The sequence below is a fragment of the Atractosteus spatula genome, chromosome 1, assembly GCF_055471065.1.
Source record: "Atractosteus spatula isolate fAtrSpa1 chromosome 1, fAtrSpa1.hap1, whole genome shotgun sequence".
NCBI classification, from domain to species: Eukaryota; Metazoa; Chordata; class Actinopteri; order Semionotiformes; family Lepisosteidae; genus Atractosteus; species Atractosteus spatula.
Genome location: NC_142706.1, coordinates 49,678,712 through 49,693,073, shown reverse-complemented (window position 1 = coordinate 49,693,073; position 14,362 = coordinate 49,678,712). Strand labels below are relative to the sequence as shown.

At 37.2% G+C, this 14,362-nt stretch overlaps 1 protein-coding gene across 2 annotated transcripts; it reads left to right on the top strand.

Annotated features, from left to right (window-relative positions):
* Positions 1-2,331: 2,331 nt before the first annotated feature.
* Positions 2,332-13,322, top strand: LOC148841200 (kyphoscoliosis peptidase-like). Of its 2 annotated transcripts, XM_088916111.1 has the most exons (7): positions 2,332-2,448; positions 3,186-3,237; positions 4,290-4,363; positions 4,737-4,842; positions 7,348-7,447; positions 9,791-9,916; positions 11,887-13,322. In XM_088916111.1, exons 2-7 carry the CDS (start codon positions 3,186-3,188, stop codon positions 11,993-11,995), a joined length of 567 nt encoding a protein of 188 aa, XP_088772237.1. In that variant the 5' UTR covers positions 2,332-2,448; the 3' UTR covers positions 11,996-13,322. The 2 variants fall into 2 exon arrangements, with proteins under 2 accessions (XP_088772237.1, XP_088772228.1); XM_088916102.1 differs by lacking the exon at positions 2,332-2,448 and having other exon boundaries at positions 3,096-3,237.
* Positions 13,323-14,362: the final 1,040 nt, after the last annotated feature.

Sequence of the window (14,362 nt, the reverse complement as noted above, 5' to 3'; positions counted from 1 at the left end):
CAAGAGAATATTAATTATATTTATATAAGCTGTATAACTAGTGCATATGACAATAAACTTAAACTGACCTTATTTTATGTTCAATCCCATATGTAAAGTCTTTGTTCTATTTGATGTACATAAAAAGATATTTAAATCTTTACTTCTTATGTCATTCATGGTATAATGAATGATATAGTGAATCTAGTTATGATGAGCTGGATAGTGTTGGGGAACAAGTAGAGGTTAATTCCATGGTAAAAAGTAGAAAGCATGAAGTTTCAGCTGTTCAGCCTTCTTCAGATGTGAAGAGAGACAGCAAAGTAGCGAGAATATAAAGCACAGGAGAACAAAACATGAAGCAGGTAAGAATGTGTACAGCAGGTGGGAAAGAGTCCAAATGAATTAAAATCTAGGCGAAAGATGTGAAATCTGTAATCTGTACATTAGTTTTCTCCGTATTCTTTTAAATGCACATCCCTGTATCCTCATCTTTTACTTTGATTCTATAGAAGTCTACTGTGTTGACTCTGCCGTTGAGAATAGAAATTTTGGATGAGGTCATTTCTCTGTTCAAGACTAAGAAGCTTTGGTTTATTAAACTTGTCAGTGTGGGACATTACTTAGATGTATCTGGTTGCTCTTTTGTGCACTCTTTCAGTATATCAAAATCTGTTTTTTAAAGCAGTGAATGACTGAGGAGCCCTGTTTACACATTTACTGGAAAAATCTGAGTGAGTACCTGGCTCATGGGTACAACACCAATATCCCATCGGCAACTAAACCCCTGAGCTTTTGCTCTGTAATCCTTGCCACTGCTCCATTGTGCTGCCTGTTGCTCCTGGTAGTGGTTTTGGACACAAATATTCCTTCCAAAAAAATATATTTTTATCTGGGAAGCTCCTAACTGAATGTATCCAGTGTTTCAGTCACTATACCATTCGTTTACAGGTGATACTAATATAGGAAAGAACTGTTGCTGTTTCACACACACATTATCAAATAATAAAATCCCGATAAAATAATGAAATGGTAGTCAGCAAGAGAATATAAACAAACATGGTTGCTTTAAAAACAACGTTTTGGCTGTGGAGCCTTCTTTGGGTGTGCTATATTATAACACCCAAAGAAGGCTCCACAACCGAAACATTGTTTCCCTTCTTCTCTTTTCAGCATGGAATAAACCTGTGCTTGTTCCTTTGCAGCCTAGGCATGCTGATGTAGCTACCTATTTGAACTACTTGCTGTAAAGACGCCTGTTTTCTGTAAATCACCTGACCAGAGCTATTGGCAAAACCTCAGTTGAAACCAAAAGTAAGCAGCACGTACAAGGCACTGTAAACTAGAGTGACTCTTCTCTCGCAGCACAGAGGAAAGACTCTCAAAGATATCAAATGAAACAACATCACATAAAAATCATAATATCTAAAATTAATTTTTATTTTAGTCTTGGAAATAAAATGCTTATTTCTAATTAATACATTATTAAAGTCACAATTTAGACAACAATACCATTAATAATACTAGTAAAAAATATTAATATTGTTCTTTTTCTTGTTATACTTCTAGTTAAAACTGGAAATTCACCCACAAATGTAAAAAGCCACCTCCAACAAAATAGAAACATGAAAACTAGAGCTACAGTTCACTAATGTAGTAAATATTATTCTTTCTCCCATTACATTTTATTCCTTTCTGTGACCACTGGAACCCAGCCTGAGGAGTAAAATCAAGATCAAAGACTTGGACTCCATTTCAAATATGAGTAGTCTGTTTTGTGCAGAACCAACAACATGTTAGGATATATAGTTAAAAGCATATAATTGAAATCATCATATGTCATTAATGCATGGAAAATGCTCAATAGCCAGTGTTGAAACTGGACCAACCTTGAATCTTGTTCCCCATCTTTAGCATTATAAACATGTACTGTAAATACAAACGTGTACAGTACAGGAACAAGTAATAGGTTTATTCCATGCTGAAAAAAAAAGAGAGAAAAAACACGTTTCGGCCGTGGAGCCTTCTTCAGGTGTGACAGTACAGTATGTACAGTACAGTATGTGCCTGGGAAAGATGATTTAAAAAGAATGGTTATTGTTTTATTTGTATTAGTATCTGTACAAAGCACTCACTGTCCTAATCCAAGAAAGTACTAAGTATGTGAACTAAAAAGAAAATTAATTGAGAATTAATTAACTTAAAGATGAATTAGAAGTAACCATTTTAAAATGAAAGCAAAAAAGTTCAGAACTGTCAGGAAAGTACCGTAACTACAAGGGGATGTACAGGTATGTGAAAAGAGAAAGTAAAACACTCATTGGTGGGCTGTGTGCCACTGACACTGCTCAGCCAATGACAACACTGGGAGGAACTTCGGATGCTCTTGAAATTTCACCCTTGTGAAGAAGTACAGATTATTATCAATCAGTCCTTGGTTGAGTTTTTCTTTTGCAGTTTATACCAAAGGTAGGTTGAAATTGATCTATTTTCATTTTGTGTTCAGAGGATTAAGGTGCTTTGAGTCCGTTTTTTAAATGATAGTTTTAAATTTTTTTAAACTCAAATAAATCTTTCATTCTCAAGTGTTTCAGATTTGTGTCCTTTTGGATAAACAATGTAAACTAGAATATTTTAGTAAAATAAACTTGCTATGCTCTTTATGATAGAATTACCAACTCCAGCTTATCAGACTAGTCTGTGAGCTCTTCTATGAGAAAGATGGTTTCATTCTTGCAAATCAGCTTGGTACAGTACCTGCACGTTGTGTGCGACCAATATCAGTGTGTTGAACACTCATGGAATGAAGTGTTTGCCTTGTCCAGCAAACTCACTTAGACCGAAGAGAACTTCTTGAATATTGGAAGAACAAATCACAAAGCTGTCATGTCTAGCTAGGGCAAGAGCTAAAGGGCGAACCAAGAGTTACAGTATGTGAAATTTTAATTTTCAGGAAAGTTAACACCTGTCTCAATGCAAATATAGTAGCTAATATAATGCTATTTTGACATGGAAGAATAAATACTCAAATGTTATGTTTATAATTTTGTTTCATTTATGGATGAGATCTGCATTTAACATTTATTAACAAGATTTTTTTAGTGAGGGTGTCAGTATGAAATTTTGATTAGGGGTAAAGTCTGCAGTAGAGTACTGGATTCGAATCATAGATGGAATGGTCCATGAACATATTTGCCCTTCAACAGATGCGTTGGACAGAGGAACTCTTTGCGGCAATCCTCCAGTTGAAACTCCCGGGTAAGTACTGCAACACAGGCCCAGTTCACTACCAAGTGCTCAGAAAGCTCTTTTAGGCAGAAATTTCATTTTCTTTCTGTGTTTTTTACTATAAGACTTCACAATAGCTTGTGACAGAATATTTTATTGAGAATGTGCAGGTTCCTACACAAAGTCTAGGGTGCTGATGTAAAACCGCTTACTCTTGTCTTGTTCCATTCTGGAAAATGGTGAAAATGTATTTAAAAACGTACTATCAGTACTGTAGCAGTAAAACAATAAACATAAATATCAAATGTGAAGTTGATTAAAAGACATCGCCTTATGGAGAAACAAACTTTGTATTTGTTCTGCTCCATATCCAGAATCCAGGATGAATGTTCCACTACAGTACATGATACAGGCTCTGGCAGGTTAGAGGATAGAGCCCTGGGTCTGTCAGGAAAACATCCAGATCCATCACCATTTGCCTTCTCCTCTTATCTGAATAGCACCAGCTGGTTCAAGGGCCAGCCACTCCAGCCCCAGGGTCTCTCCCTGCCAAATGTGGCAAGCCCATTGAGAAAGGAGAAGCCAACGCCCAATATCCGTGGGTGGTTAAATAACTGGACCTTGGCTTGGTGCACCTGACTGAAAGGAGGAAATATATTTTTAAAACACTCCAGCGCCAGGGTGTCTCCCTGCCAAATGTCAAGAGCAGAAAAGGTGACCCTTGCAATGTAACATACTACTGAACAGCTGAAACCCCACAGATGAAAGGAGGCACTTCAGGTTCTATTGCTCTGTAGATCTACAGTCGGTGCTTGTTGTACTTCGAACTTCCTTTTGTAACTGCTCGGCCTGCTGAAAGAGAAAGTTTCATATAGCCAATCAGACCTAACCTGCATGGTTCTGGATAGTAGAGGAACACAGGAATATGCAGAATGAACATCCAAACTCCACTCAGACAGACCCAAGAGCCTGTCTGTGAGGCTGCAATTCTAACCACTGATGGGTGATGTAAGTTTGGATGAGATTTTAACAATTAAAGCAAGGATTCATAAATGGTATGTGCTTTTATTTTACTCTTTCAGATACTGTTCTGACTGATAAATCCATACCCTACAAACCTCAGGACTTCAAATTACTGGATTCCCAGGCCTCGTTAGTAAGCCCAAGCTTCTCTCCTCCTTGTGAAAATGTGGATCTGTGTGAACATTAGATGGAATGAATTCAAATCTGTTCACACATTTTCAGATGTTTTGAGCAATGTGAACTCTTTTAAACAGAAAATTCAAAACAAAACCATCAAATACACGTAGGAAAAAACAGCAGGTTTTGAAAGATTATTATTTGGATTTAGTATCTCTAAATTCCAAGTGGGGATTTTTTGCTTATTGTAAGTTTGCTTTGTTCAAAAAATACTTCATTATAATAAAACTGTGCAGCCAACACACACAGTAGCTGTTCTCTGTCTGAATAGGACAGGTCTCTGCAGTGACTGCACAGTTGTAGAAGTGACATTCTTCTTTCTGCCACAGACTGAGGGGACTTCTGTTAAAGATGTGGTGTCCTCTTTGCTACGTTTTGCGAAGACAGATTTGCAGAAGGTCAGAGCAGTATGGACATGGATGGCTACTCACATAGGTAAGAGAGAATACATTTCTCTTATGTGCTGTATATTCTGTATCATCAGTACAACCAGCACATTTTTCAAATCTGAGAGTAAAATATTGTATTTGCGAATATAAGAGAGGTTACAAATGAGAAAAGATATTTTATTTTAAGTGTATGTTGAAACAAAAGACATCATTAACAGGAAAAGGCACAATAGTCCTGCTCAGGAATTAAAAGTTCTCATTATTGTACAGAGAGCTCCTGGTAGCCATGATAGCCATGATTTCCTTGCAGAAAAGATGTACAGTAAATAACATGTGAACCATATGATAAAATAAGTACGTCTTAGAAATAGCACATTTATGAGGATGAGTACTACTAGGTCCAGGCTTTAAGGAATACCAGATCAGATGAAAGTTAACTTTTAATCTATTTAAAATATATACTAAATTGTTATGTTTTGTAACAGATTAATCAAATATTGTATTTGTAAAAAAGTGCACGATTTCCATGTCAGAAGTTAAGTTTCTGTATGTTCTTTATTTTGTATTATGGATCAATTGTGTACAAATATAGTTGTCACTGCATAGCTTCCAGAGAAAACTGGGTTTGGGTTTTCTGCCTGAGGATTTTGCAGTTCAGTCTAGCCCAGTGTTGACCAGACACATAGTGGAGGGCTGTTCTCTGTCATCTTAGTGTTCTTCATTAGCTCTTATGAGCTGTGGTCCTAAACACACTGCACCATTGTTGAATTTGTTTTGTATCAGGCTTGAAATACTTGGTAAACAGGATTGTAAATGGTTAATCATAAATGCTTGAGAGATTAAATGATTTATTGTAAACTATTGCTGTGAAAGTTTTCTTGATAGTCATAACCATAATAAATTCAAAAAAGATATATAATTCTGACTTATGCTTTAAAATAATGACAAGGTATATTTTTGTGTTATTAATAAAAAAGGACTACTTTAAGGTGCTGCTTAGTCTTTAAGGTGGTGTTTTTTAGAACAGAAGTTCGGGAGGAGGTCATATTCTAATTTCATACACTCCACTTCCCTATGCATCTAAGATCCCAAGCTGCACATAGCTCTGTGTGCATCTTTTCTAGTACTCAACATTTTGCTTTGTTCAGGTGGGTAGCTGCGTCAGCATGCATAGGCTGCAAAGGAACAAGTAATAGGTTTTTTCCATGCTTAAAAGAGAAGAAAGAAAATATAACAAATAAACGTATTACTTGTTATTTTGCTTTGTTGCAAACAGATGTGTTTAGCACTTGACATTGCTGGGACCTTACTCATCTCTTAAAAGTCAGGACATGAGTCACACTCCTGCCTCTTCAGCCTCAACGTTTCACCAAATACAAGTGGCTGTGCTATGCTTTTCTTTTGGTGCTCCTGAAGTTGTTAAGCCTTGTCCCCATTTCCCTTCCTATCTCTCTCCTATCACTGCATCTACGGCTTCAACCCGTATCTACCCCTTTCCCAATCCTACTTTTCGCTGTCCCTGAGAGCTTACAGGAGCCCATGATCACTGATTCCCACTTTCTCTCCTGGGTGTGAGTACACAGCATCAGTCTGCACCAGATATGTGCCTCCTCATTCACAGCGATAATTTCCCTGCCCTCATGTTTCCCACCTCATGCACATTTACCAGCTCCCTTGGTCGGCGTCCAACTGGTGCAGTATTGGTCCTTGTTCTCATGCATGCTGGGTAGCAAACTTCAGCAAGCGGTAGCTCTCTTCCTACTTCCCATCAGGCTACTGTTCCAGATAGCCACAGCACCTTCGACTTCCCAGTGCAGAGTTCCAATCTGAAGCTAGAAGGTCCTGCTGCTGCTGCTACCTGTTCAATGACTCACACATTTCATTCATTCCTTTCCCTATCTGTGTTTCTCTGAAAAACTGCATATTCGACTCTAGTTGCTCAAACAAGCTCAAACCTGTATCACACGTCATACACTTTATATCTGAATCTACTCAGTCAGCATATTCTGCATCATATGTGCTTCTCATTCACTCCATGCATGCATGCATATTCTACTTGGTTCCTGCAAGTCTGCAGCAGAACCAACTCGCTCTTAGTGAGTTTTAAATCTGCATCACAGTTTTGAGGATTCCTCTGGGGTGATGTAACAGTGCTGATAGGAGCTTTTATTTTCTTAACCTAGCCAGTTAAAGCCAAAGTACTCTCCTTTCATATTTGTCACATTTTTCCATTATGAAATTCATTCGAATTTGACCAAACTATTCAAGAAGAGGATAGCATATTTTCCATTTGAATTACAATAATGTTTAAATTGATTAAAATTATTTAATGTTTAAATTGATTAAAATTTAAAATTTAAAATGAACGTTTAAATAGAAAAATCAATTAGAGTTTACAATATACATTGCATATACAGTAACGGCGATATCAATGCATGTGGAGTAGCTCACCAGTAGCTATTTATCCTCATCAAATAGAATTGAAGTTGTTTACTTACTGCGTTTGAAACTACAGTATGAGTGTTGTGTGTGTTGTTTTGTCTCTTCTCAGTATACGACTATGAGAACCACACAGAGGATCCTCAGGAAGTCTTCAAGAGAAGGAAAGCTAAGTGTGGAGGACATGCCAAACTGTTTCAGGAAATGTGCAGGTACTCCTGAGAACTAATAACACTGGCCTGTTGGTGATGTTCATGACGCAGTTAATAAAAATGATCAGGACTAAGTGGAGAGAGAGAAATCAGTTCTCACCATGTGAAACTGTATCCCAAACATTCAGGCTAAGATTGATTCACTGTTCACTGAAAAAGGGATATTTCCATTTTGTACTTTTCATTGCAGCTGTGCTCATGGTTATACAGCTTTAGATTAGGTTTTCTTTCACTGTTTTTGACACTCAGTCCTGTTTAAAAAATAACTTCATTTTGTTTCCAGAATGATCTAACAGATTTACAATATTATAGTAAGATGTTTTATATTACTTGTCCTCCTTGAAACCCAGGCATCCCAGTACCCTTTTTTAGAATTAAAAATGCATTTAAAAAATAAAGTTCACAAGAACCATAAACACCGATCCAACTGGCCAAAAATAAAAACAGGTTACTTGAAATGGAATCTAATGGGGAAGTAAAGGTCCAGCTCCAGTTTTCTGAAAATAATTCCTCAATTCACTAATCTACATATGATTTAAGATAATAATTAGAAACATATGGTCCCCTTTTAAATCACCACAACTCCTTTAAAATCTACATGCAAACCACTGGTAACCAAAGAAGGAGCATAAGCTCAGAGAGGATGCCTTCATAATTGATAATATAATAAAACATTAAGCCTGTCAGGGTAGGACATTTGTTGAAGTCCCAGAATGTACTGTATCTGGTTGCTCTTCTTTGGACTGATTCCAGAATTGCAATATCTTTTCTGTGATCTGGTGATTAAAATTGTACACACTATCTAATGGAAACCTTATTTATGTTATACAACTTTAACATGCCATCATTTCAGTTCAGTTTGACACTTTTGACTTTATATATGCTTACCATTCCCTGATGAAAATGTGAAGGATGTGCCAACCTCTGTTTTTGATTTCTGATGTAGTACTCAGCACTTGTCCACGTTAAGGGTCATTTGCCAGGAGTTTGCCTAGTCTATTACAGATTCGGTCTATTTATTTTTTCATTTCCTTTGCTGCTTCTACAGCGTTTGTTAAACTCTACTAGTTTGTTAACTACATCAGAGTATACTGTACATCACTGATATAATTAGGAAGTGCTACAGTATGTTATTAGTACAGATCAGTGTGGTATCCACTAATCACCCAAATCTGAACTTTCAGCCTTTATCTGGTTTATGTTATCTAATCAATCAAAATACACATTGCCCAAATTCCTAACACCCATAATTTGAGAATGTTTATTTTTTTAGAACTTTATCAGAAGTCATCTAAAAATCGACCATTGGAAGTCTCACTTTATTCACCACTGAAATGCAGCTCTCTTTTGGTTTACATGTGGCAAACATTACGTGTTAACAGTCCTGTACAGAGCAAATCAGGTGAAAAACTGAGAAACTACTTCACCATTTCAATTAAGGTGGAACTTTAGAAGGCTATTTTCTATAAACCTAAAATGGAATTTAGGCAGGTCACCAGATCTCCAACCCCCTCCACCAGATATTAAACCCCTCCACTTTTACAAACAGTACTATGGGATTTTTTTGTTTTTTTTAGTTTGAACAAAAACAGCAGGCAATCCTCTTTCACATAGACGCATTAACAAACATAAGCATCTCAAAAAATTCCAAATAGCTATCTCCCAAAAAACCTGGGTGGAGTCTCTTTTTGAACCAGGATCCCCCCAGACCCGCTGTGACCCAAAGACAAGACTTCCTTTCCAACAGCCTCTCAGAGCCTCTGGCCAGCAACAACCCCTTCCTTCTATGGGGCAGGATGAGTCACCTTTCCTGGGCAAATTATCCTGGTACAAAGCCAGTCTGCATTCGGCTTCTCAGTCACTAGGACCTTGTGGCCATTGAAGCAGCCCTCTCCGAAGCACATGCAGTACATCTCCTTCCCCAGGTGCTGATGATAGCCCCTTCTACCACTCAGTATCCTGTGTCAACATTGCTTGCGCCTTGAGCTAGAAATCACTGAGTCAGTAATCTAGATGCAGTATTCTGCACAAGCTCTTCAGGGCAAACTGAACTAAAGAGGTTTGAGTGTTTTTGCTCCCATAAGAGTGCTGTTTTTCACAGTCTACTTTACAGTTTTGAATTAACCTTTACGCCTTCCCTTTCTGAATTTACCAGAATGTGTATCAACTGACAGGGAGTTGTAATCCTCAAGGCAAGAGGTCACAAGGATGTGGACTAACTTATCTACATCCTTCATAGCAAATTCAAAATTAAAGACACTATAATGAATGAATAATGTAATGAATCTAATCTCAATGGACCGAAAAAGAAAGCTTGAATGATTTTTGATGTGGTGGCTTTAGAATTGCAGGTGTCCCGTGTGAGTACATTTTGGGATCATGCCCAGAAAAGGCCAAATCAAGACACGCTTGGAATGCAGTTTCAATCGGCAGTCAGTGGCACCTGGTTGACGTGACCTGGAGCAGAAGGCAAGTTTGTTTCAATTGAAGAGGTTCCGGTGGGGGGACTGTGTCTGTCAGTGGGTGCAGGGTTAGTTACACTGAAAAGAAGAAAGGAGAGGAAGGCACTGGCTGCGGAGTCTTCTACCTACACACTTGCGGACAGTCAAATTTTATGCTTTACTCCTTCTGTCTACTATTCAATGTGGAAAGAACCACTACATGGTCCTTCCTTGTAACTAATTTGAAAGCATTTTGAATGAATTCCAGTCAGTTATTCATTTACAGTCAGTTCACAACAAAATGAGGATTTCTTAATTCTATTCAATCTTTCAGAAGGTTATTGAAATAGTGTCTAAATTAAAAGAAGACTGATATAACTTGGTTATCACTAATTCAGTCCCAGTACTTGAGGTTGTTCTTTATGGGGAAAAATCAATAAGCCTCTGGCAAGAAGAAATGCCATAAAGTTTTGGAACAGTAATCTGTGATTGATCAGTGGGTTGAAGGTTTTGATTTAATCTTGGCCTAAATCTGACTGTCAGGGGGTCTCTCAGGAAGCATCTTGTATGTAGTTCAGAAGCCAGAAGACCCCGACATAAAAATCCCCAGACTACAATTTAAAAACGGAGCTTTCTTCTGCCACACTAGATTCTCTGCAGTTCCTAGTCCAACAGCGAAGACCAACTCAAAAACCTAAACTCTGCTCCAGCAGCCTTCAACTGAGACTCCTTCTGCCTCCTCCCAACTCTCCCACAAAACTGCCCACCTGGAGCAGTCTTTTATTACTGAACCCCTCCTCCTTTTAGACCATTGATTCTTAAAGGCCCAGTCAAAAGAATATATATAACAAATAAATTATCAAAACACACTCACACATATACACGCATTTCATTTATTTTCCTTTTTCTAAAATCTCAATCAGGAAGGCTCTATATATACATTTTTGTTTTATGGTGATAGAATGTTGGGTTGACATTAGGGCATTGGCTCTGTGGCTGGAAGGTTGCCGGTTCGTATCTCGCGGCCAGCAGAAGAATCCTATTCCATTGGGCCCCTGAGCAAGACCCTTAACCCCAGCTGCTCCAGGGGTGCTGTATAAATGGCTGACCCTGCTCTTTAAACACAAGCTTCTCTCCCTGTCTGTGAGTCTCATGGAGAGGAAGTTGGGGTATGCGAAAAGACAAATTCCTAATAGAAGAAATTCTATATGGCCAAAATAGAGATCTTATCTTATCTTGACACCAGTATGAAAAGGATGGGGAGACCAGTTCCTCTCTTATGCTCTAAAGGGCACTGTAGTGCCAGGAGCTTTAGGAACAGGCTGCTGGCCATCCAGCTACTGCTCCTTTAAGAGACACCTTGAGCTCAGATAAAGGTCTGACATTTGTTCTATCTGTTCCCAAATCAATTCCAATACACACAAAAACACAATAACAATTGTTTATTAATATATATATGGTTTATGAATTTTACCACATGAACAATGGAAATATTCACTGGTAAGTACACAATATCAATTGCAATGTATGATATTATTTTCTACCACAGTTGTAATCAAGATGTTTGCTGCAGGCTGTTTGAGGGTACATCAACAGGCTGTACTGTTCTTTTTCCGCTATTTGTTACTTTTTACCCAATGAGTTTGCAAATTTTGAAATGTCAAAGTTTTTTCCAGTTAAGGGTCCATTTCTAGAAAGCAGTGGCCAACCTGTTTTAACTTAAAGGCCCTCATCTCCACAGACACTACAGTAGCCTTCAAAAGTGCCTGTTCTTTAACGGACTATAATGTTAAAATATTTCACTGAGTGCTTGGAGCCCACTTGAGAACTGATATATTCTGAAATTCAGCCAGTGAGTTGAAAAATTCATGGCCCTAGTGATCTATGATATTGTAGTTAACTTGCTGTTAAATATAGGTAAGTATATTGTATTAAATGTACACTAGTAACATTAGTATTATTAGGTAAATTGTAAAGATGTCCACTGTTATCTTTCAGGGATTATTACTTCCTGACAAGACCTGAGAAGTTCTGTAAAACACACACACCAGATGACTCTAGATGGAACTTGCTCGACAGAACATGCAGCACAGCCACAGCAGCGTAGTATGTCTGTCAGACTGCAGGAAAGGTTTTCATGCAAAGATTTGAAACTAAATCTTAATTCAGGTTATTGGGTACTGTAACAGGATCTTTAATTTAAGCGGGTTGAGGTAACACAAATACAGCCCGAAGGTAAAAAACAGTGTAGAAAATGTGAAACAAAATCCACAAAAATAAAACCTAACACCCCCATTTGAGCTACAAAACAGTACTCCCTCTCTGATAATATCCTGGTAGCTAAACTGCTTATTGCCTCCAAACAAGTTTCTGTCTGAATCTCTTAAAAAACAAGTTTGCTGGGTCTAATTTACCATTTTAAACACATGACTTCCTAGTTAATTTTTATTCACAATGCAATGCAATGTTTTCCGATCATATACCTTCCTCTGACAAAATTGCATTCAATTAAAATCAAACCAAAGGGTGGGTCATTATCTTTGGATTCATACTGTATATTCTTAATCTTAGTGGAGTTTTTAACTCTCATTTTAACATTAAAACTTATAAGATGTGTTAAATAGTGCATATTTGATTATAGAAGTTAGGCTATGATTTGAGATAAAACAAATACTACGTGATTAATTAAATTCAAGTAATTTTGACCGGAAAAATTGTCATTTATTCACTGTGTGATGTTTTATGCACCATTAAGTTTTAAGCTTTTTTCCAATCCTCAATAGCTTTGCTGTTTGAAAAAACAATCCTCCAGGAACATTATTTGTTTACTTACAGAACTTTATTCCGTTCCTCTATTAAACTACTGAAACAGTGAAGACAGAACATCCAGTTGTTCCAAAACACTTTGGGAAGGATACAGAGTGTGATTGTATTGCCGGCTATTAAGTCAGGTTGAGGTGCAGAGAGAACAGGATCATCTAATGCTTTTAAATCTCTAGTCTGAAAAATAATACTTATACTGGAACAGTCCCAGTTATTTATAATATACTGAGTCTCTGGGCTTCAGCTGATTCAAACACGTGCCTTGGAACAACCAACACATCTGTTTTTTATACTGTGAGGGATTCATTAAGAACAAATGGAATAAGCCATTATTCCTGAAGACAAGATACTTTGTATTGATCCTAAATACCAAATAGTTTTCAGGTCATTCCCTCCTTTAGTAAACAAGCAATTAAAAAATGTAGCATCTAAAATGTAAGAATTAATATGCTTCAGAGCTGCCTCAGCAAAGTTAATTATATATGTTAATAGCTTGAATACAGTGTTTGCCTGGAATAAAGAAAAGACTGTGTGGAGGTTATCCACTTGATTTTAATCAGTGTCATAATGTTATGTAATGCAGCTTATATGCATTTGTTTCCTTGTGCTAAAATGTTGTGCTAAATGTTAATAAAGTGCTTCATTAAATATATTTACAATCAAATACATTTTAAAAGATGGCTTTACTGTATGAAAATCCCAATACACAACATTACCATATGTCAAAACTTGTTTAAGAGTGTTCATTTATTATTGGGTTTATTTGTTTTCAACATTAACAGTGACTAACAGGCTTACAGCATTCCTATATTTCAAAATAACAAAACATCATGGTCAATCTATGCAAAAAGCTATAGAATAAAATACATAATGACATGTTATGGAGTGTAGGGAAAGAACTGTACAGTGCTGAAAAAATGATAAAGTAAATAGATTTAGAGAGGAGTCTTTCAATGTATTTCCAGAGGGATGACCAGATGTTCCTGAAATGCTCCTAACTTGAGTGAAAATTATGTCAGTTTCTCTGGGGGTAAAAATACAGCTACTTTGGAGAGCCACATTTCAATGGTAGCTTCTACAAATTTGACTATATTGTCACTGTGTAGGAGATACACGTTTGGAGACATACCATTTGAAGAAGGGAGCAGATAGGAGGCAAAGAGGAGACTGAAATTAGAGGAGGGAGAGAATGTTCTTTCTAACCACATTTATCCTAATAATAATGAGATTGAGAGAGGGCTTGTTGAAGTTAAATCAAGTTTAATCTTTTTGATTAGAGGGATGTAAAGATGTAAAGAGATCACATACATGTAATTCTGGAGGGATAATAATAATAATAATAATAATAATAATAATAATAATCCATTCTCATACAGTAGGTGGAAGGGGGTTATGGGTATTAGCACTTGGGGGAATTCTCATGGTTAATGCTATTGATTGAGTACATTCAATTTGTTTCCAAAGAGGTGAAATTCATTCCAGCACTACTGCAATTGTTGGTTCTGGTTTACGGTAGTTATATGCAGAGAACATCATAAAGGGAGATTTTCTGTTCCTCTTCCCCCTACCAGAAAACGAGAGAGAGTTGAATTCATCCCTACAACCTCAGGAAGTGGTTCTACGACTAAAGCACAACAGAGAGGGGACAGCT